We start from the raw sequence: 22,622 nt of genomic DNA, 5'->3' as shown, positions 1-22,622 counted from the left end.
CGGGTCTTCATTTCTGCCTTTCCATTCTGCTCCTGAAAATTTCTGGGGAAAAAAATGACAGATCTCAAAGGACAGGAAATAAGCCATACTTATCAGTAAATAAGCAGACAAATCTCCCACTGTACCACCACCCAAATGGTGGTACTTTTTCCTTTGTCTTTTAAGTGTGCAGTGATTTTACATAAAAGAGCCATCCTCAGCAGAGACCCTATAAAAGTTGACCTCCTACACCCCACTGGCCACCATGACTCAAAACCTGGTTTGGTGCTATTTATGGACCATGGTGGGTGGGGGTGGGTACCAGGCTTCCCTGTGTGTTAAGGTGTGGATGTAAATGCTGTTAGGAAAGCAGCAATTTTGTCTGAGTCACTGTGACACCTTATGCATCAAACACTGCGCTGGAGGCTCAGTGTTCTTGCAATAAGAAGGAGAACAAAGACCACTGATAAACTCAGAAGAACTTTTAAGTACCAGAAGGAATAAAAACAATAGAAATGAAAGCAAAATACTATCAGGGAACATCTGAGAAAAATCTAGAGACTTGTTTTTTGAAATTCAGATAAAGGAGAGAGAGCTTCTTCCTTTTCTTCTCAACTTCTTTTTTTTTTAATTAATAGTCTTTAGGAGCAGTTTTAGGTTTACAACAGGTGTGAGGTGACATCTCATTGTGGTTTGATCTGCATTTCCCTGGTTAGTGATACTAGGCTCCTTTACATGTACCTGTTGGCCATCTGTGTGTCTTCTTTGGAGAAATGTCTATCCAGGTACTCTGCCCATTTTTTTTCTGCAATATAACTGACATAAAACATTAGATCTTTGAAAGAGCAAAAATAGCAGTGTCCTCCCCACGCCACGGCTGGGTGCCCTGCACCTCCTGGCCCCACGCTGCAGAGAGACTCAGAAGCAAGACTCCAGTGCCCTCCCAGCTCTGCTGTCGGAGGCTGGCTTCCCAGGTCTCCCTGGTCCTGTATCAGTGCCCGCACTGGTACAGAAGGCCGCTCTGTAAGTTACCCTTGGCTTTGACTCTAAGTGATGACAGTCGGCTCAGCTCCCGTCCCTCCAAGGGCCTCTGGGGCTCAGGGACTGCATATGTGGCTGGGCTGCCAGAGTGCCTAACGGCTGAGGCCGAGCCAAAGTGAGTGAGTGCCATGCAGCTCTGCCACACCTGGGGTGCCCAGTCTCCACGACGCCTCTGAGCCCCTACACCGCACACCCAGGTGCCATGCAGAAGGAGCCAGCATTCACTGGACAGACCCCATTCCTTGTCTCTTCAGGATGTCTCAACTGAAAAGTAGGTTCCGAGAAACTCCAATACTCCTACACCCAGCATCGTAGCTTCATGCCTCCACTGCACCCCAGTTAAGCCCGCTATGCCGGGACTGCTGAAGTGGCCAGGCCAGGGGGGCTTCTTGGCTTTATGCCACATGACACAGGCTTGGTGAAGGACCATTAGGAGACCATGTGCAGCAAGACAGCGGCACAAGGTGATTTTATGTTATTTTGAGGAGATTTTCTTTGGTCATATAACTCTGCCGAAATTGTTGTTTATTGTTGCTTACCTTATCTTTATTAATAAATGTAATATATATTATATAAATTACATATTATATGACAAACATATCAGTTATATATTTATATAATATAAATATAATATTAATAAAATATAATATATCTTTATTACCAGAACAATAAGGAAGCCTCATCCTTCTGTGCTCAGAAGGGAAAGAGAAAGCTGTCATTGGCTGTCACCACATCAGTAGTCAAAAGGGTGACCAGTCACCTCAGGAGGGAGCAACGGCCAATCTTGGGCTGCTGCTTCTAAGATGGGTTAAAGATGGGGAGGTCAGGGCCCCTCTGCCCTGTTCACACCTCTGAGAGAGCTCAGAAAGGACACATTCCCCAAGAGGAGCCTGGGGAGGCGTGTCAGTGCATCATGGCCCCTCGTATCTAAACACAACTTCACATTCTCTTGAGTAGAAAATAGGGAAGCTTTCTTTAAAAGCATTTTTTATCTTCTGATTGATTTCTGTTTTTTACTGTCCTGAGCCTTCAGTCACTGTATTATTAGAAGAAAATAAGAGAGAAAGAGAAAAAGGAAGGGAGGGAGAGAAGAAGGAAGAGGGGGAAAAGTCGATTAATAAATGTAGGGCCTGCAAAAATTTGGTGAGAAATTCCACTACAACGTGCATTGAATTAGACTTCTTATTCAGTCTCCCTTCATAACTCATTTATTTGCTGCAGTATATGAAAAATCTTCAAAGAACTTAAGGCATTCACCTATTTATTATAGTCAATACAGAGTTTTGAACTAAAATTTATATCTACTTATACAAGGAAAATTGTACTTAAAAATCCAACCCAAGCTGAAGCCCTTAAATTGGTGTCTGAAGATAGACTGGCCAATTACCCAAGAACTCACTGATAAATACAAATCAAAAAATCTAAGCCTTAAAAATTGTTCTGATTGACTTGATCACATCACTCAGACAGCACTTTAATAAGGCACCAAAGACAGGAGCCAGAGAAACTTCTTTGTAATGTGCCTTCTTCTAGGATCGCCACAATCTTAAGGCTCACCAACACACGGGATGACTGAAAGATCCAGACCCATTTTGCAGATGATCAAACCAAGGCACAAGAGGTGTGTAAGGGATGAACCGCTGTTAGTCACAGGTTTGTCCCTGCACCGCCTCTGTGACTCTGAGCCTTACTCAACCGTGTTTTAGGGAGAGGCAAGCTTGCCCCAGAAGAGAATCATGTTGGTCTGAATGTGCTTTATGAAAAACAGGAAGGGGTGGTTCGCTATGAACTGAGCTCGGATCGGGAGTCTTTTCACAACGAGGCTGTCCCCGGTGGCGGCTGCTGCCTCGGTGCCCTCCTCATTGACCTCCACGTATGACTTGTGAATGACCTTTGATAAATACAGGCCCTTGGCTGGTGATATTCCAGAAAGATCGGCTTTGACCTGGTTGAAGATATCTGTCATCCCAAGGGATTTTAGCAGAGAATTCAGCTCGTACTTGATTTCCAGTTTGAATCGGGGAATATGCACTTGAACTTCCCTTTCCGTCATGGTGGAAGGGCTGGTCCACTTGTAAAGCGTCTTCATGTTGAGCTGCTTCTCTATCTAAGAGACAAGCACAGATGAGCCCCCACAGGCCAAACACACAACTTTGCATTAAACGCTGTTCGTTTTATGGTTCTCAGTATGAATGAGTCAATATCATCTTTCTTTTCTACCTTTAAAATGTGCTCAAGTCAGTTGAGAAGTTTTTTGACACCTTTCCCCACTCTGACAATATAAAATCAGACATAAAGACAGTTTTTCTCCCTAAGCATCTTTTCCTTTACTCCTTTTTTGGCCTAATCCAAGTCAGGTACCTTTAAAATGTACCTGAAAGAAAAAAGGGATCTTGCACTCGGCCACGTCTTCCCTTTTCTATGTCTACTTCTTGTCTCAAATGTACATTCCAGCCTTTTGCCTTAATTCTCTCAGCATGTAAGCTTCACCCAAACTCCCTCTGTTACCTCAGAAGTCATCGTGGCCCCATTTCCTGGAAGAACTCAACCATCTCTTCCTGGTTCTCACATGAACCGTTTCATCACGCCTCCTTTGAGCTCCCCTCACTGTTTCTCATCCGGCCCCCACGGCTGTGAGGTACCCACCCACTCGTCCTCACTGCCCTCACACCCTCTTGCTCCCTGCCTGCCAGCACCCCCCGGTGCTGAGCCCTGGGTGCCCTGAACACCTCCACCTCGCCACTCCACTCCGCGGATTCCCGAAGCTTCTCCGTCCAGTTTCATGATCCTTTGTGAGCCCTTCAAACTTCACCCCTTGGGCATCTGAAACTCCCTAGGCAGCCCTCCCCACAGCTCCAAACTGGCACGCAAACCCCATGATTCTACTGTAAGAGTTGAGAAGTTTTTTGACACCTTTCCCCACTCTGACAATATAAAATCAGACATAAAGACAGTTTTTCTCCCTAAGCATCTTTTCCTTTACTCCTTTTTTGGCCTAATCCAAGTTGCCATGACTTCGTGACTCACGCCCATCTCCCTGCCTCCTACCTCCGTGGCATCTACACTCGCGCTTTGCTCGGGTTGGACCAGGGTTCCCTTGTTCCACCTACTCCTCCAGTGAGGCATGAATTGAGATCACTCTACTGGGAAACCTTCTTGATCCCCTCATTCTCTAGCCCCTCTACTTCCGCAGGACCTTCTGCAGAGCCCACCATGGCACTTGTTACATGATATTATAACTCTACAGTGGCACCCCTTTGCCTGGGTTTCTCAGCACTTAGTAGACACAAAATGTTTGTGTATAAATGAATAAATGAATGAATCACAAGTTAAGAAAGACCACTTCTAAACTGCTTACAAATTCGATATGCCTCTGTCTTTCACTGCAGCCTACCACCGATGCCCAGAGACCCAAGCCCTCAGAATTAGCCACACCCTCTGAATTAGTCACATGTGTTCTCTGCGTGGCTGTGCTGCTCTAGAGATCCAAATGCATACATCCCAACCCAAGCGTTCAAGAAGCTTCCCTTCCTCTACTACTTGTGTCACCTCAAGCAGGCACTCCTTGACTTAGAAACCCCGACTGTGGCCATTCCATCCATGTGTGGGGGGGTGGGGGGGGAGTCAGCTTCAAGACCCCAGAAGCTCAGTTGGTCTCCTAAAAAACTTTTGTCATTCCAGAAGAGCGCTGGGAGGTCCCAGCAAGGCTGGGGAGTAGGGGGCAGTCGCTGCGTATCAGAGGCTTGCCTGCTCTGAGCTAGGCAGCCTGGGCTGCAGTCAGGGCCATGGGTTAGATCCAAACTCTAGGCACCTCCACGCTCTTTTCTCAATGACTGTGGCACTCATTTCCCCCAGAAAACCTGAATGTAAAAGTGGCTGTTGTCCCATGAAAGCATGTTACATGTGGATCAGAAATACTGCTCCAGAGCAGAAGACTGATAATCAGATTTCTGTGGACTGGAACCCCAACCTGCAATGTAATTTCATCACTATAGAAAAATGTTTCCCAAGTGTCAAATGACTGCTCTGTGTGTGTATTTGTACAAGATGGTATTTTTGCCTCCATGTGCACTTTTTAAAAATAAGAATAGATTGTTCTTCCTAAATGCACTGTCCTGAAGCCAGGGACCAGGTGTTCGTTCCCCTTCCTCCCACAGCCCCTGTGGCAATACTGCTAAACCCAGTGTGTGACTGGCTTAGTGACTGACCACACCAATATCATGGGATACACATAATGTGGGGAAGCATGTGTGCATGTGGAAAGCATGTGTGCATGCACGTGCACACATGCTTTTGTTGCATGTTAGCATTCTTGTAACTTTACCTGTTCTAGACTAACTGTGCCTATGGGAAGCAGAATAATCATACTTAGTTTGTTGTTAACATAAGGCAGCTCAAGAACTTGCATCTGTGGCTCCTTTATGGAGGCTAATTTAAATGTTCCAGTTTGACACATCATTTCCACCATTACACTTTTACCCTATTTAAAAAAAAAGAAAAGATATAATTAGATGATACAGTTACATATGTGCATGCACAGGTATGTATACTGATATTCTTGCATAACATGAATATATGCATTAATACTCTAAAGGCATGGATAAATCTAAACTACAAAGCACACCCCTTATTACTTTGCTTTTCAAAGGTTACAGATTTTTTCATTTTATTAAGTTAATGTTAGAGCCTGACTAGTCTGAATAATATATATAGCAATATGTATATCAAATGTATGATATTTAGTCATACATAATAACAATAATGTTTCCCAAAAACAAAGCCTGAGCTTCCACCTAAAATGATTTATACGGAAAAATGACATAGAAAATAACCACAGGAAAGAATGCATAGACAGGGGAGCAATGGAAAAAGAACAGGTTTTCTCCTCTGCCAGGGCGTCTCAGGTTCAAAGGCTCTAGGTAGGTGTCCTGTGAGAAAGGTTGCTATCCCTCTTCAAGGAAAAGTAAAAAATAAAATTCAGAGAAAACATAATTAAAGGAAGCTATAGAAACCAAGGGGTCAGTATTTTCACTAAAAGTTTCTAAATTGCCATTAAATGCATTCTTCAACTTTTTTTCAGTTCTCCAAAATTTATCATTAATCTGAAAATGAAATACTTACCTCACATAGCTGAAAAGGGCTTTTAAGTGTCTCTCTTTGCTGAAATTTATTTTGCCATTGTCCTTTGAAATATACAGCATTCACCAGGACCATTACACAAGACGGGTCAAGTGTGCCCTTTCCAAAGAGGTTTGTGACTTTTCCTTATAATAGAAAAAGAAAAAAATAGATAACATATTCAGATTTGAACTTGAATTTATTGATAACAGAATTGAATAGTAACAAGAAATCTGGAGCCTAATCTGAAACGTACCAAGTTTCTAACTCTCATTACCAATGTAAAGGAAATATAAAAATGGAGGGAATTTTTAAATGACATTTCAAGGTGAAGTCATCAATATCTAGATTATGGAAAACTGCAGGATAAATGTCTGTTTTCTTCAACAAACTGTCTACAGAGAAAAAAAGAGGAAGCAGAAATATACTGTAATCTTACAATAAAATAAGCTAGACAAAAGAACATGTTGTTTCAAATTGTCACAAATCTCAAAAAAAACCTTCTAATATACTTATTTTTAAAATCCACATATAAGTGGACCTCACAGTTCAAACCTGTGTTGTTCAAGCACCAACGGTAATTGGAGTTCAGGGTCTGGCAAAGTGGAAGGGATATTTCATGACAAAAGCACCAATGGTTAAATTCTTTCAACCATTTAAAGGGAAAAAATAACACCAATCTTAGATAAACTCTTTTGAAAATTAGAAAAAGAGGAGGAACATTTGCTAACTAATTTCATGAAGTAAGCGTTATTTCATGGTAAATTTTACTCCTTTGAAATTAGCACTTCCATTCATCAAAAGCACCACCAAGACAGGGAAAAGACAAGATACAAAATGGCAGTTCTAAATATCAATGGACCTAATAACATACCTCCAAATATGTACAGCACAATAGGGCATAACTAAAAGGAGAAATAGAAAATCCACAATCATAGTGAAAGGTTTTAATACAACTTTCTCAGTAAATGATAAATAAGCAGACAAAAAATAAGCATGGATATGCAAATGAAGACATCACAGTAACTGATAAAATTCAAACATCTCACCCAACAACTAAAGAATACATTATTTCAAGTGAGCAGAGAACTTTTTCCAAAATCAAAACATGTTGTACTATTAAAAAAGTCTTCATAAATTTCAAATAATTGAATTCTTATGTTCTCTAATTACAATAGAATTGAGCTAGGAATCAGTAACTAATCAAACAACTGTAAAATTCCCAGATGCTTGCAAAGGAAATACAAACAACACTTTTAAATATCCCATGAGTCAGGGGAGAAATCTCAGTGGAAACTAGAAAATATTTTGAACTGAATGACAGTGGAAATACAACTAATGAAAAAATGTGAGATGGAGTTAAAGCTATACCTGGAAGGAAATTCATTGTCTTAAATGTATACATGAGAAAAAAGAAGGGCTGAGCATCAATTGTTCATCTCAAGAAATTAGAAAAAGAGCAGCAATTTAATATCAGAGAGAGTAGAAAAAAGAAAATTAAAAAGATAATCATAAATATTGATGTGCTAGAAACATTTATAATAGAATAGGCCCAGAAGTTGATTCTTTGAAAAGACTAAAAAATAATAAATCCATAACAAGTCTAATTAAGAATAAGAGAAAAAATGCATAATTCTGATTGGCAGAAATGAAAAAGGAGACAACACTATATATCCAAAAGACATTAAGATAATACAAGACTACTATGAGCAATTTTATGCTAATACATTTGAAAATACAGATAAAGCAGAAAGATTCCTTGAAAAACAATTCAAAAATTTACACTAAAAGAAACAAAAAAATAGAAGTAGAGCTATATTTATTAGAGAAATGAAATCTCTAACTAAAATCTTCGCACACAGAAAACACAAAACCAGGGGACTCATTCTGAATTCTTTCAACCATTTAAAGGGAAAAATTAACACCAATCTTAGATAAACTCTTTTGAAAATTGGAAAAAGAGGAGGAACATTTGCTAACTAATTTCATGAAGTAAGCATATTTCATGGTGAATTTTACTCCTTTGAAATGAGCACTTCCATTCATCAAAGGCACCACTAAGTCAGGGAAAAGACAAGATGCAAAATGGTGGAAGTTACTTGCAACATATGTATTCAGTATATGCAAAGAATTAAAAATTTGTAAGAAAAAAGCAAACCAGCCTTACATATGGGCAAAAGATTTAAACAGGCACCTCACAAAGGAGCACATGAAGCATATAAAGAAACATTCAGCTATATAATTCATAAGGGAAATACAAATTAAAGACTGACAATACCAAGTATTCACAAAGACGAGAAACAAATGAAATTCTCATTTATTGCTTGGGTGAGGAAACTGTGTAAAACCACTTTAGAAAACTATTTGGCATCTACTCAGATTGAATATATTCATGCTTTACGATCAGCAATTCCATTCCAAGGTATATATCCAACAAAATTGCATAAAATATGTTAACCAAAAGATATGCATCAAAATGCTCATAGCAGCACTATTCATAATAGACACAAAATAAGATTGTCCTAATGTTCATCAAAACACAGGAGAATGGATAAATATATTTAGGTACATTCAGAGAACAAAATAGACGTCAATGAAAAGGACTATGCCATGCAAAATGAAACCACATGGATGAATCTCACAAACAAAATGTTGAGCTAAAAAAAAAAACTAAACACATGATTTATGATTCCAATTACATTAAATTTAAAAATAGGCAGAACTAATATATAATAAGAGAAACCTTAATGTTTGGGAGTGGGACTGGTTAGTTTCTGGGAGGAAGCCAGAGTGGCTCTGGGGTGCACCCTTCCCAGTAACTAATGTTTTGTTTTCCTGCCCTGGGTAGCGGTACAGAAGGATATTCACTTTTGTAATAATTTCTGCTTTGTGATAATTCATGAAAAAGCAACCATATAATGTAGGAATTTTTCTAAGGTTACGTATATTTCAATCAAAAAAAGCTTGCTTTTTGGTCAATGTGTAAGAACATACTGACCAACTGCAATGCATAAACGTTATTTGGGTCCTGATTCAAACAAAAAAAGAGACAACCGATTTTCTAGATGTAATGATGGTGTAGTGGTATATATTTTTTAAATAGCCTACATTTTTTTAGAAATGACTGAAAATATAGAAATAAAGATATGATATCTGAGATTTGCTCCAAAATAATATGGAAGACGTAGTAGAAAGTAGAGAAAGGTACAGACACAGATAAGCTCTGAGAAATAATTGGTGCAGCTAAGAGATGGGTAAATAAAGATTCACTATCTTACTCTCCTTACCTTTTTTCTTACAATCTTTACTAATTCAATGTTTTTAACTAACAAAATGAACAGGTCTTTGATAGAGATTTAATCTGCCATGTTTTTAAAAGAAATACTTAACCATGTGTGGGGTTTATTTTTAAATTGTGAAAAGTAGATTTAAACTTAATTACATTTCATTGCAGTATGTGCAACACCACTTGTATGAAGTAGATGTTTTCATTCTCAGGAATGGCTTGGATCATTTAGAAGGGATATTCCAAAATGTACCCCCACTTCCTCCACTGTGGACCTGTCTGTGTCGGGCTCTGGGCTTCACCCACCTCCCCTGCTAGCAATGACTCTGAGCGCTAAAAAACACGGCGTGATAAAGTTTGGAGACGCAAGCATGACTTATTCTTACCATTAGTTTTACTTTCAACCCAAGCATTAATTGCTTTCCTTGTTTCTTCTGTAGACTGTTCAAAATCGACAGTTTGCAGCCTGGCTTCATACAGTTTCTCAGAACAGCTTAAATATTGCTGTAAAAGAGAGAAGCGTGGCACAGCAGCACAAAAATAGCATAAGGGGAACAAAAGCCTGCAGCTCGATGTATTCTCAAATCATAACACACAGGCAAAAGGCGCTCATGAATATATGTCTGAAAGGAAACAGAATCCATATACACGTGTTCCTAATAAAACAAATCAATTCAACCAAAACAAAAAAGCTTTCCAAAAGGAATGTTCAGAAATGGGTGGTTGTTCCCTCCATCATATCATTGGCACCCCTAGTTCTAAAATGTACAAAGCAAAACAGTGAACAGCAACACAGGGCACGCCTCCTGGCGCTCTCGCTGCCCTCCTCCATGCAGGGACCTCCTGCTGTGCTGTGCTGGACAGGAAACCTCGGACAGAGAACCAGGGATCCGCTGGTTTGATTTGGTACCCTGAAGATAGGTCTCCCCATGGTATATATTAACCTCTCCACAAGCCACTATATATAAAATTAATGAGGATAATATTCTCTGATGTAGACAATTGACATTTCTACATTTTGATGTAAAAAGTGAACAAGAATATCCTAAGGGATTTACTGTTTTATTAACCTATTCCATCCAAGTAAAAACAGTGTTGCAAATTCAGTCTAAAGAACCCAGCTCTCTCTTTAAACCAAATTCTCACCCCCAAATTAGCCCCAATACAGCATTCTGGAGCTCCCACTGGTTACCACCCCCATGGCCTTTGATTCCTAGAACCGGGAACTTTCCACTGCCTCGCTGTTAAGGCAGCAAGCAGCCAAGTCTACATGGGCCCAGATGACACTGCCTGCAATTCCATTCTTGAGGTAGTGGGGACATATCTCTATGGTCCAGCAGAGTCCAGTTCCCCACCATGAACTGGGAAGGAGGACGTAAGACTTAGAAATATGGCAGGTGCTAAGTGGCTGGCTGGGGTCTGGCTTGCCATTTGCTTAACTGGATTCTTTTGTGCCCAAATCCATCATAGAGCAAAAGGAAATAATAACTAACAGCAAAATCTGGGCCTTGGGATGATTCTTGTCCTGAGCTGGTCCAACTGTGGCTGGCAGTCCAGCTTAAGGGACTGCCCAGTGCCCATAAGATGGGAATTTTTCCAACAGAATCCTGGGGTAATAATATTTCATGCTGCAGATCATGACAGTCTTCATGATACTGATGAGGAGCTCCTCCCTCGTCATTACTCCAAATCAACATTTATCTACTCTTATATCCAGTCACTGTTTTGGGGAGACGAGGCAACTCCAACGACCCCCTCCGATAACTGATAACCCCCACCACTTCTGCAGACACTCTCCATAAACCATACCTTATATGCTTCTAGGGCAGGAGAGGAAATACCTAAAGTAGCAGAGGGTTACCCCAAGTTGCAAAAATTCTGACAATCAAAAGCTTGCCACGTTTAAGACACAGCCTGTGTGACCAGCTAGGGAAGAACATTAGAAATTCAGAGCTTCATCCTGCTTCACCCGGCTGGCATTTAAATAACACTGGACAAACAGAAGCTCCATCATGAAGCTAGCATTTCACCTCGGTGTAGCCACATGATGCAGCAAATAAAAACGGGAAGATGGATTTAGATAGGGGTCAAATTCAGGTTTGCCCCTTAATTATCTCTACGACCTTTGCCAGCTGTCAGAATCTGCCTCACAGTGTAGAATTCAAGACAGCAACGTGCTTACATCTTAGGACTATGTAAGGACAGTTTGTGATAATGCCTTTAATGTATTGAGTGGAGTGAGTTGCACATAGCAAACACTCAGTAAAACTATAAATTACAATGCCCTTGGGAAATGGCATACGTAGGGTTGGAAGAACTTTCTGGAGCTAGAAAGAACGTAGTTCAATCCTCTCGTCTTAAAGACAGAAGTGACTTGCTCAAAGTCACCTGTCTAAGTGGGTCAGGACTTGGGTCTCTTGGCTCCCAGCCCAGTACTTTCCAGTAGCTCCTGATACTCTCCCATCAAGGGCCTTTCAGGAAGAGATGAGAAGTGCGCCTTGTTCATCTCCTGATCCTTAAGGGGTAACTCGTACCTGCTTTGTTTGGTGCTTCATCCCTGACCTAGGTTCTCAGACAACTTGGGTGATTTTTGGGGAAGCAAAGCTTTTATGTAACATTTTACAGCTCTGAATAAGAGTTTGGTAAAACCATTTCACTCTAAATCAGCTCCGACTTAATCTGTCAAAGATGAATGCCATGTGACTCTTGCTCTTTATTTATTTTATGGTGTGAAAGCCAGAGGATGCCAAGAAAGCTGCCGACCACCGTCCCAGGGGAGCTTACCTGACGGACAGCCATCGCCTTGGTTGCATAGAGTCTGCTGGCGATGCTGAGGCTATGGTTAGAGTCTGGCTGGTTGATTAGAGAGAATAAGACTCCAAGCTCTGAATGAATCCTTCCAGCTTGGCTGCACTGGAACACCAGGAAACAGAATGGAGTATTTAGTTGCTTGATTTCTCGCCACTGGAAAGTTATAAATTATGTGAAAACAGTGAGTAGAGAATAAGGTGTTCGCCTCTGAATAAAAGGGCAATGAGAACTGTAAACAAGGAATCAGCAGTTGAAGCATTTCCTTCTCTGCCTTTCCTCTAGCGCAGTACTCTCAGCACTCCACAGCCTTGGCCACCGGCCGCACACAGAACCATAAGCCATTACAAAGCACACGTGCACTCACCGGCCTGACAGTTCACTCCAAAAGCATTTGGGTTCCTACATGAAGAGATCCTGGCGGGCTCTTCAGGGCAACCATCTGAGTTTTGTTGCTGTCTTTGAACCTATAGAATCATTTCCTTATCACACTGCTCTCAGTGTCTCCATTTTCTGGGTGACCACTTAGTCAGTCGCGTCAGCCTTGCCCTGAGTGACCTTACACACCCGTCTGTCCCTCACAGGAGCAGTTTTGTTAGGCGGCTTCGATGCATCCACATTCTCGGCCATCACAGGGCTTATGCCTATATTCCCCAAAGCAACATTTCCCAAACTATGAGTTTTAATCTCCCAACAGTAAGTTCTGTTCTGCAAAGCAGGTATTCTCTGACTCTACATGCATTTATGTATTTTCAAAATTCATCATACTCAAACACATAACTACTTTCATGTGGGAGTTCTACATAATTTTGATGTCAAAAGGAATCTTTCTGCTAGAAAGAACCAGGGACCACAGTCTCCAAGCGTGTGGTTTAGGCAATGTTAGGCCCCAGGGGCTTATTGGTCCCCTAACTGGACTGAAAAACATCTAACACTGCATAGACAAGGAAGACTCAACAGGGTGCCTAGCCCATAAAAGACCAGAAATGTTTGATGATGACAATTAGTCATATGATAAAATCTGGGGGACTTTATTATTGTTGTTATTATCATTATCATCATTATGCTAAACTCTACAGGCCATAGCAATGACCAGGAAGATCTTAGGAGTAGGCCAAGGGAGGCATCGCTAGCTCCCTAGGGGCCAAAGTGGGGGCTCTGCTACTCGACCCCTGGACTATTTTCTTGGTGCTCCCATGTCAAGGAGCATTTGACTGTTCAGCAGAGGTATCATCATACCTTAGCTGAGTCCACGAAGTCTGGTTTTAATGATCCTGCAATATGATTAAAGTGAAGCACCTAGAAAAAGAAAAAGGGATTGACTGGCATCAAAAGCAACATACAGTCTAGAGAGCAAGCAGTTACATGTATCTGTCTTTCCATTTTAGATAAAGACCAATAGTGAGAGCTAACATTCAATGCTATCCCAAGTCCTGAGCTAAGCCTTTCCACAACTCACTCACCCTCCCCAACAACTTCATAAGTAGATGCTGTTATCCCCATGTTATGTTAGGGAAATTGGGCCCAAGAGAGATTCATCAGTGTGTCCCAGACCACAGCCTGTCAGCTCCAGGGTTCAAGCCCGGGTCTGCTATGCCCTCTGCCACTCTCGGACTATTCTCAGGCCATGCACTACAACGGTGCCCATCAGGGTCATGCTTCATTACAATACCTACTTTAAGTGTAAGGCAATCATTAAAGTGCCTCAAAATATGGAATAAAGAAATAAAAACAAACAATAATAAGATATATGAGTATCCTATGAGTTGTTAAGATGACATTCTTCTAGACTTCCCAGAGCAATTAAAAAAATATGTAATGTAAAAATCACTGCATGCCAGACTCTGTAAACTGAAGCCACCCTTTCTCTTTAAATTTCTCCATCTGTAAAATAGGAATAAGAATCCTGCCTGCCAAACAGTGCTGTTAGAAACTTCAAAGGTACTTAAGAATATTTTTAAAAACTTGACAACTTTTAAAGTGTTGCTCAATTTCATTTTAAGTGAAAGTTCTAAAGGGCAAGGATAGTACCACACATATGTGTTCTCTGTCATGTTTAAATCACTGCAAGGATGAACTCTAAAAGCAAACTTCAGAAATGGACATGTGAAGCCACCTATGGTAAGGAAGGGACGATGGATCACATGTATTGTGTGATTTGCATTATAATGTATCTCATTATTTAAGCCATTATTTACTCTTAAGAAATATGATTTGCCCACATGTGTTTCTTCTTTTACTAGATGGCAGTTTTCTTGGTATACAGATGTGACCCAGATGGGCGCATATAAGACTCTACGGCTGTGGGGAAATCGTTGCTGCATTCCATACCTTTTCCATCTGCTTTGCACTGTTTCCCCTGGCACCAAGGAGGAGCATACTTAGAGCATACAGCAGACTCAGCGGTGAGAAGAAGATGTTATCTCCTACGTGGTTACTGGTCAGCTCTTTAAACATATCAAGGCAAAATTCAACGTTTGCTGTGCTGAGGGAATCCATTTTACACCTAGCACTGCCTTCTGAGAAGAGAAGGGGAAAAATCTCAGAATATCATTAAAGGTACAGATTATATAGAGAGAGTTCAGTTATTACATTTCATGAATTTAAGTTGGAAGACTTCATGAAAAATTCCATCCTCACCACAATTTTTGTGGGATTAGTAAGGGCCGGAAGGGGGATTCACAGTAGTTTTAGATTCTAAACACTAGAAGATGTACTATTCTTTTCAGCCAATAGTTCAAAGCTATATCACTATCACGCATGCGCCTTTAAAAGTGATCTGTAATTGTTCTGGAGCAAAAAAGCAGAAGGAATTAGTCCTTTGTGCTCTTAACTTCCACGTTTTAAGACACTCCTTATCCTGGAATTCATCCAGAAAACTTCTTGAGCTACGCAAGCTCAGCTGAATGACATGCGTTCCCACCGGACTGCCTACCATCCCAGCCACTTCCACTCTGGTCCTTCTTGCACAAACAAGGTGATAGTCAATAAAGCAAACTCGGGAAGCTTTCTCTGCACATTTGTATCTCCTTGGTGGGACCTCATTTCCTGTACCTTTCATGGAAGTGAGACGATACCGGCAGACAGGCCATGTACTATCTGCATAAGGACGACTATGGATGGCCCCAGCTCAATACTCCAGTGGCTTCCCTTTCTCACAGAGCAGAAGCTGAGCTCCTTTACGTGACGCACCGGACTTTGTGATCTGGTCCCTGCTGCCTCTCAGACCTCATCTCTTACCAGCCTCCCGCCAGCTCACTCTGTTCTAGCTCTGTCACCTCCCTGCATGCCTTCAACATGCCAAGCACGGAGCAGATTCCACCTCAGGGCCTTTGCACTTTCTCTCTCTCTGCCGGGATGCTCTTCTCAAAGATAACCAAACAGCACACACCAGCAATTCACTCACCTCTCTCTGCTCAGATAGGATGTCTTAAGACTTTCACTAACCATTCTGTTTGAAATATCAGCCCACATCCCTCCAGTTACCTTCCATCCCATTACCTTAGTATATATGTAACATATATATACCCAAGGTTTGAGCCCCTGTCTTCTATACCCTTCTGCCCCTCTTGTACTGTTCATGTATTTATGTATTTATATTTACTTACCCTAGTTTGTACATACCTACTTCATACTTCCATTCCCTTCATCTGTGCTAAGATTCCATGAAACCATGTGTTCCATGCTCTCCACACACCCAGGAGCAAGCCTTGATTAGTTTAAGCTAATTGAGTTAATTCTATCTTATGTCAGCAATGAATTATACAAACTTTCAGTTACAGTAAGAGTAAGTTCTGAAGATCTAATGGACAGCATTGTGACTACAGTTAATAATATGGCGCTCTGTATGTGAAGGTTGCTGAGAGGAAATCTTAAGCAGCCACACCATATACACATGTGTGTGTGCACGCACAGACACACGTACAGAGTTAATTATGTAAGGTGATGGATGTGTTAATTATCTTGCTCTTGATAATCATCTCACAATGTATATGTACAGAAATCATCACAATTATACACTTTAAATATATACAATCCTATTTGTCAATTAAACCTCAATAAAGTTGGGAGGTAGAAAGTAAAACTGTGAGAATCAGGTGCCATAAGTCTGGCCAAAAAGACAGGAGAAGATGCTACTGAAGGACTTTGGGAAAAGGCTTCCCTCTGGTAACAAGAGACTCGCAGGAGGAAGTCATCCCTCTTCTTCCTCTCAGAGTTGCTGTGTCCCTGTGCCACTACTATCACAGCAGCTGTTTGTGACCGTGCTGGAGGCAGCCCATGACAAGCCAGATGTCAGAGAGGAAGGACAGGAACCTGAGTCTGTCGACACACACGGTGTGGTTGGGGTAACCCTCCCTGCTCTACCTTGAGATTTCTTGTCATCTATGATGATAGCATTTTCTTCTGCTTGGGATCCTGCTGGTGTGTCTGCTGATGCCTGCAATTAAAAAGCATCCCAGTCCCAGCTCACCTGAGGGGCTTCTCTATACCCCCGGCCCCTGAGCACCGATGAGCACCCTCACCTCACGGTCATTCTACTTCTCATCTTCTGAATTACAGCTTTGTGCTCTTTCAGAATCTGACTGTAGGCCAGTATTCTCTAGACTATTACGACAGGCGACCAGTCTGTATCTCCTTCCGTATATATTTATTTTAGTTACTAACTTACCTTGTACTTTCGGCTGGCGTATCTCAGCTGAGCTCACTGGAAGTGTGTTCTCTCGGGTATGACCCGGCTGGGTACTGACTTAGGCATCTGCGTCATGCTCCTCACTAAAATGTAGTGCCTTTGCATGCTGATAGCCAAAGAGAGCCTTGGGCGAAAGCCTCAGAACTGGGGCAGGGAGGAAGGGCCCGCTCAGCACTTCTCAGGCAGAGAGACCAAAAGGGGAAGACATGTCACTTGTGGACTACAGCAAACATGGGGTTGACATATTCCTGTAATTGCAACTGATTGTCCTACAATAATCATGAAGGAGTAGATGCACATGTTCCAATCAGACCATCCCACCTAGTATAACAGAGCCCAGCAGTTATAACAAGCCTGGAGCATAGTTTTCTTTGCTCTTGACAGGTTTTTTTAAAGGTGTAACACACAAGTTTTGCTAATCTTATTTAATGAAAACACTAGTATGTGCCTTTAACAGGGTTCTGGTCTTCAAGTCAGTTTTAATACAGTTCTCTGTGACATCTAATGATAATGTCCTTGAGAGCCTTTTGCTTAATTACCTTAATAACGAAACCAGTTTTGGTCCAATAAATGAAGCCAGACACTCTTCATTCTAGCAAATGGAGTTGACTACTGGAGTCAGGTTCTAGAATGCAATTTCAAATTTGTAAGTAAATGTAAATTTATTCATCTTAAACAATCTATGCCATATTGTTATTATAAAGCATCCTGCCTACACATCATAGTTCTTGAGCCCTACAGTTACTGGGGGATTAGAGAAAGAGTGTGGAATGCACAGATAGACCACGCATGTGTACCAGGCACGTTATACTATGTATTTGTTTGCTTTTCTTTCTTAACCACAAGCATCAAAGGCTGAGGTAGCCACTCCCCTCATTTCCTGGCATAAGCCATTCTGTTTTTTACATGTGTTCTTATAAAATATTTATTTCTTTATTTTATGCATTTTTTATTTGTATAAACGAGCTTATGTTAAATAATTTGTTTTCACTTAGTACTAAATTTTTAAGATTCGCTCATGTTACTCTGGAAACATAATCTGGTCCTTCTGAGCACTGTGTTTTTGCTCTTTCACCAATTTTGCCTAAAGGTACCTGTGAAATTCTCAGTGTCTTGCACTCCTCAGGACAAACACCCAAAAGGCCACCAGCCCCACACCAGCACAAGCAATGTTGTGAGGGGCTTCCTCATACACACCCCTTACACAGCTGCGGGAGAATTTCTGTGCAGAGGAAACGGCTGAATCACAGGGTTCGTGTATGTGCCAAGCACTGTGTACATTATTCAGAATTTAAGTCCCCGAATGGGAAATGTTCCCCCAGTTTTGGAGATGAGGGAGCGAGAGCTCAGGAATTCACACGTCATCAGTGACCTGAGGAAGGTCTGTCAGTTGTTCTCTTCTGAAACTACTCCCTTTCCACTTGCTACCATATACTATTCAAATCAGCTTTTATCTGAGATAAAATGATTTTATTTTATGATTATTATCTCTATTTTATAAAGATAACATCTTACCAGAAAATTAGGAAATTCTATCCCAGCTACAAAGCATGAACAGGCTATTCTGATAATTAATGGCTAACAATTACACTATTATCTGCCTAACTTAACAGTAAGTATTTCTTTGACAGTACCAAGAAGAAAAACTTTATGTTTGGGTTTTTCTCAAAAATTACTGAGAATACACAATTAGACTTAATTCATGAACTTTGGCATTTGGCATGTTTATTTGCAAAGCAGAGTTTTAACTACCATTAACCTAGCACTTAAGATCCCTACTCTCTCCATTCATTTTCCAAAATTCCACCTTTCTAGCTGCTAATGGGCAGAGCTCTTTCACAACACCCATGTTAATCATACAATCAGCTGATTTTATGCAGTAGCCTTAATCAACAGTTTCCTCTACATCTGAGTGATTGTCACGAGTACACAAACGTGGATGAACTTAGATTCTTGTTTGCTGAATATGTTAATCTTTCTCACAAAATTTAATGTTCCTTGAAGTCAGGGAAAATGTACCTGTGAAATTATCAGTGTCTTGCATAATCACCCAGAAGCCAATACGTATTTTTTTAAATCATCATTCTAAATATCTTGCAATTTCTAATCTAATTAGATTGCCCAGTCAATTTCAGAACAGAGGAACCCACTGAACACAGAAGTCCAAGAGCACATAAAATCCTATCACAGATGCACAGACTCCACAGAGGGCTCCCCCAGATGGTAAGGGAAAGTTGTGCCCAGAGGTAGAAGGGCTTTAAATTGAGCCCCAAAAAGGGAACGCATTGCAGAAAACATCCTTTAGTGTACCTTTTTGTCTGCTTTGAGGATGAGAAAAATCCCTCCCATGCAAATCAAATGTGTCATCTGGAAGCTGTCATTGGAGAAAACCAGGAAAATACAGATGCCGTAGGCTGAAGCCCTTCTAGGTTAAAAAGGGGAATTTCCAGAAGGAAGAACTCTACCGGAAATGTGAGGAGGGAACAGGTTTAGAAGAGGATATTGAGACTAAAGTATTGCCAGAGGACACAAGGTCTGTGCCCGTCCTTTTGGGGGAAATGCACCTCCAAGGGTAGCGAAGACAGCCTGGCACACAGCCTGGGCAGATAGATTCCTACCCATTTCACAAGACACTTCTTCCCTGCCTTCCCTTTATTAGTGCCTACCTTCCCTTCCCGGAACCAGAGCTGTTCCTTTACTCTCACTCTCCATCCTTCAAACGTTCAAAATGTCACATGTGGTCATTTCCTAGAAATAGCAGGAACTTCACAATGTCACCCCATCACACAAACACAAACCATGAGACTTTACACCCATTGCAGAATACACTGACCACTTCAGAGACTAATTTTAAAGCCCTAGGAAGAAAGTACTGAGATCCAGGAAATCAAGGCATTCTTCCCAACATATCAAAATATCAATGAAGCCAGTCCTGTGAACTTAGGGTCTTCTGAGGAACTGTGTTTTATCACACAGAGGCTACAACCATGTGTGACTAGCTCTATTTTGAGTAAGGATCACTAGCAAATAAGTAGAAAATATCAACAGAGTTCCATTTTGTTAACTGGGTCAGAGATTTGAGATCAAGGCAGCCCGCCTCAAGAATGTTTAAATGTACACTATCAGTGTTAATGTATTAACCACCAAATCAGTGCACTCAAAAGGTCAACAAAAGCCACTCTCGATTAAAGAATAAGCTGTCCTCTCATTTCATTCATTACATAGGTGCCCAAATGTGAAGCTTTCTGCTCTCATCTGGTCCTCTCTGACGACAAGCTCAGCTGAGATAATAAAGTACAGAAATACTTCTCTTTACCTTTGTTGCTTTCCGGTGGTGAAGTGGACAGTTCGGCAGGTGAGATTCGAGCTGTGTCCCCAAGAGGAAACATAAAGCCTTCGCTTTTTGCTCCTCCCTTTCCAATTGTGTCCTTGGTGATTCAGCTCTACACCTGCTGGGCACAGAGGACAGCCCCGAGCAGGAAGTCCCTCTCAAGGTGACCCAGAGCTGCTCTGTATCCCCGGGACTCTCAGAACGGCAGGGGCTTTCTGGAGAAGGACCCAGTCCTTACCTTCTTTCTGCCTTGTGAATGGGGGAGCAGTCACAAGCCTAACCTCTATTCAAGAAAATAAGCTCTCTTTCTAAAAAGAGTAACTTGACCACATGCAAGCTGGCAGTGCCACATCCAGAATCCCAGGGCCTGCTTGTGTCAGTGTGCATGGCACAAAGCTACTCAGCAGGAAAGATCCCAGCCCTCATGGACACTTCCTGGCCTGGGGCACATTCATCCCAACATCTGAGTTCTCTTGCATGGCATGGAGCTCCAGCAATCTGCTGACAGGTAATTCCTGTCCCATAATAAGAACGCAAGAATGAGCTCAAGCAAAAGTTATTCTGTGGTTTCAGTTTAAAAGCTTGGTAGGAGCAACAAGCCACCGTACCTAAAGTGAGTTCAGAGCTATGATTCAGTACTTCATAAGAAGGATTATAGATTTGGGGTAGGGATGAAAGCTGGAGACAAAAGACGTTTGGGGTGTGCAGTGGCAGGACTCAGCACTATGAGACAAGCCTAACTTCCCAAAGGCTACACTTTTCTATGTGATACAAGGTGCAGCCCCCAGGCTGATGCCACTGCCCGAACAGAAGCTGTGATGGCAGGTGCACTGCCCTCGTGATGTGAGGAAGGGCTTCACAGCCAGTGATGTTTCTCTCCATCTGCAGCGCACATGATGTCCTCTTAGTTAAAATTAAACCATTCTACAAGACACAGAAACTAGAACAGTTAGGTGCGAAGTTATTGCCCTAACATCCACGGGGCCCATAGTTTTCATAAAAATAGTTGTACACTACCAACCACAGAGAACTGGAGAGAGGCCCGAATCTGTCCTGGCTTCCTGTGCTCAGAGTGATGTTTTCTGATGCGAGCCACTTCTGCTGGGGTTTCCGCCCCTTGGAAGCCTCGTGTCCATGGTTAAGGCTGATCCTTTTCATCCTGTTTTGATGTCGCTTGCAATCCAATAAGAAGACTGATTTTCACAGCTGTCTTGCTACCTGAGAAGTGGGCTGACCAAAGGCTTTTCATCCTCAGTCTAGCTGGTCCCCCTCTTATCTTCCCCATCAGAGGAGCAGTACTTGTGCTCCGTTTGGTTTTCCCTTCCACATAGAAGGAGATCCATCAGCAGAGCCCTCCACCCTCTTCCCTCCTCCTCCCCTAGAGTCTTAGCCTGGATTCCCTGAAAATGGAGCCTCAGACAAAGTCTTGCACGCCTGTCATTAACCTGGGAAATATCCCAGGGAGCAGAAGCGGCAGCAGAAGTGGACCAGGGAGAGAGGGAAAGCTCACACAACGGCTGCGCTAAGCGGGCCGCTGTACAGGGTCCCCCGGACCTTCGGAGAAACCTTCTAGGGTGTATCTCAGATATGTCCACCCAGAGGGAACGAAGGAAGCATTTTCTTCTGGTCTCGCCTCCATTGGCCCCCGGCTGGCCCGCTGGGTGTTAACTCAGGGTGCACTTGGATGTGTGTCAAGCATGCACACCCCACACCACAATGTTAGGAAAGCCCTGGAGCTGGAAGCTAAATGTGAGGCGCAGTGCTGTCCGGTCGCAATGCTCACATATTGAAGGCTGGTGCAGAGCTGGCAGCCCCCCTAGGAGCTCGACGAGGAGGTGGGGTGGCAGAATCTGAAGTGACTCACAAGAGGTGCCCCACACCTCCAGTCCCTGACGCAGCCTGCTGGTGGTTTGAGAGGGCCGCCGCCCCGCACTCCGTGGCCGGGCACCAGCTGTCCCGAGGAAGCACACACTCTGGTCTACTCATCCGCCCTAGGGTTTCCCAGGCAATGACCTACGTTGAGAGCCCAGTAATCTCTGGGACTGGTTTCTATGTCTGTCTAATTCTGAGGACCAGAATCAGAACCCCCGTTGCTGGCTCACACTTACTCCTGTCTTTCAGTCTGTCTGTCTGTCATAAACATTCTGTTCCCCATTGCCTGAATTCTTCAACTTTCTTTCCATAGTTGTCGGGACTCTGGGGAGGTGAGATGTGTTACTTACTGGGCCTCATAGCCTAGGAAGGAGCCCACGGGCTGGAGGGCTGAGTGCCAGCTGGACCTCGGCCCCCAGCCACTCCCCACCTCGGGCAGGCCGCCGCTAGCTCACCACCTGTACCTGACGGCCTTCATCAGAAGGTAAATGAGGAGA

At 42.4% G+C, this 22,622-nt stretch overlaps 1 protein-coding gene across 3 annotated transcripts; it reads right to left on the bottom strand.

Annotated features, from left to right (window-relative positions):
• Positions 1-1,693: 1,693 nt before the first annotated feature.
• On the bottom strand, positions 1,694-20,794 carry SERPINB11 (serpin family B member 11). 3 transcript variants are annotated; one of them, XM_073213312.1, is made up of 9 exons: positions 20,239-20,354; positions 17,462-17,547; positions 14,564-14,751; positions 13,472-13,531; positions 12,209-12,337; positions 9,811-9,928; positions 6,142-6,284; positions 5,345-5,500; positions 1,694-3,127 (listed from the first exon to the last, which is right to left on the bottom strand). In XM_073213312.1, exons 3-9 carry the CDS (start codon positions 14,729-14,731, stop codon positions 2,723-2,725), a joined length of 1,179 nt encoding a protein of 392 aa, XP_073069413.1. In that variant the 5' UTR covers positions 14,732-14,751; positions 17,462-17,547; positions 20,239-20,354; the 3' UTR covers positions 1,694-2,722. The 3 variants fall into 3 exon arrangements, with proteins under 3 accessions (XP_073069413.1, XP_017498044.3, XP_073069415.1); XM_017642555.3 differs by lacking the exon at positions 17,462-17,547 and having other exon boundaries at positions 20,239-20,788; XM_073213314.1 differs by lacking the exon at positions 17,462-17,547 and having other exon boundaries at positions 2,748-3,127; positions 5,389-5,500; positions 20,239-20,794.
• Between the last annotated feature and the right edge of the window lie 1,828 nt (positions 20,795-22,622).

Source organism: Manis javanica, chromosome 9 (assembly GCF_040802235.1).
Source record: "Manis javanica isolate MJ-LG chromosome 9, MJ_LKY, whole genome shotgun sequence".
In the NCBI taxonomy this organism is placed as follows: Eukaryota; Metazoa; Chordata; class Mammalia; order Pholidota; family Manidae; genus Manis; species Manis javanica.
Note: the sequence above shows the minus strand (reverse complement) of the source record. Positions and strands in the feature narration are given on the sequence as shown.

What these genes read in the sequence shown, in the direction of transcription:
- SERPINB11 (XM_017642555.3), bottom strand. Translation starts at nt 20,311, where the DNA reads ATGTTTCCTCTTGGGGACACAGCTCGAATCTCACCTGCCGAACTGTCC. An exon ending in ACTTCGTGGACTCAGCTAAG is followed by an intron (nt 12,338 to 13,471) that starts GTATGATGATAC and finishes CTGGTGTTCCAG; the next exon opens with TGCAGCCAAGCTGGAAGGAT. An exon ending in GCACAGTTAGTCTAGAACAG is followed by an intron (nt 3,128 to 5,344) that starts GTAAAGTTACAA and finishes CTTGTCTCTTAG; the next exon opens with ATAGAGAAGCAGCTCAACAT.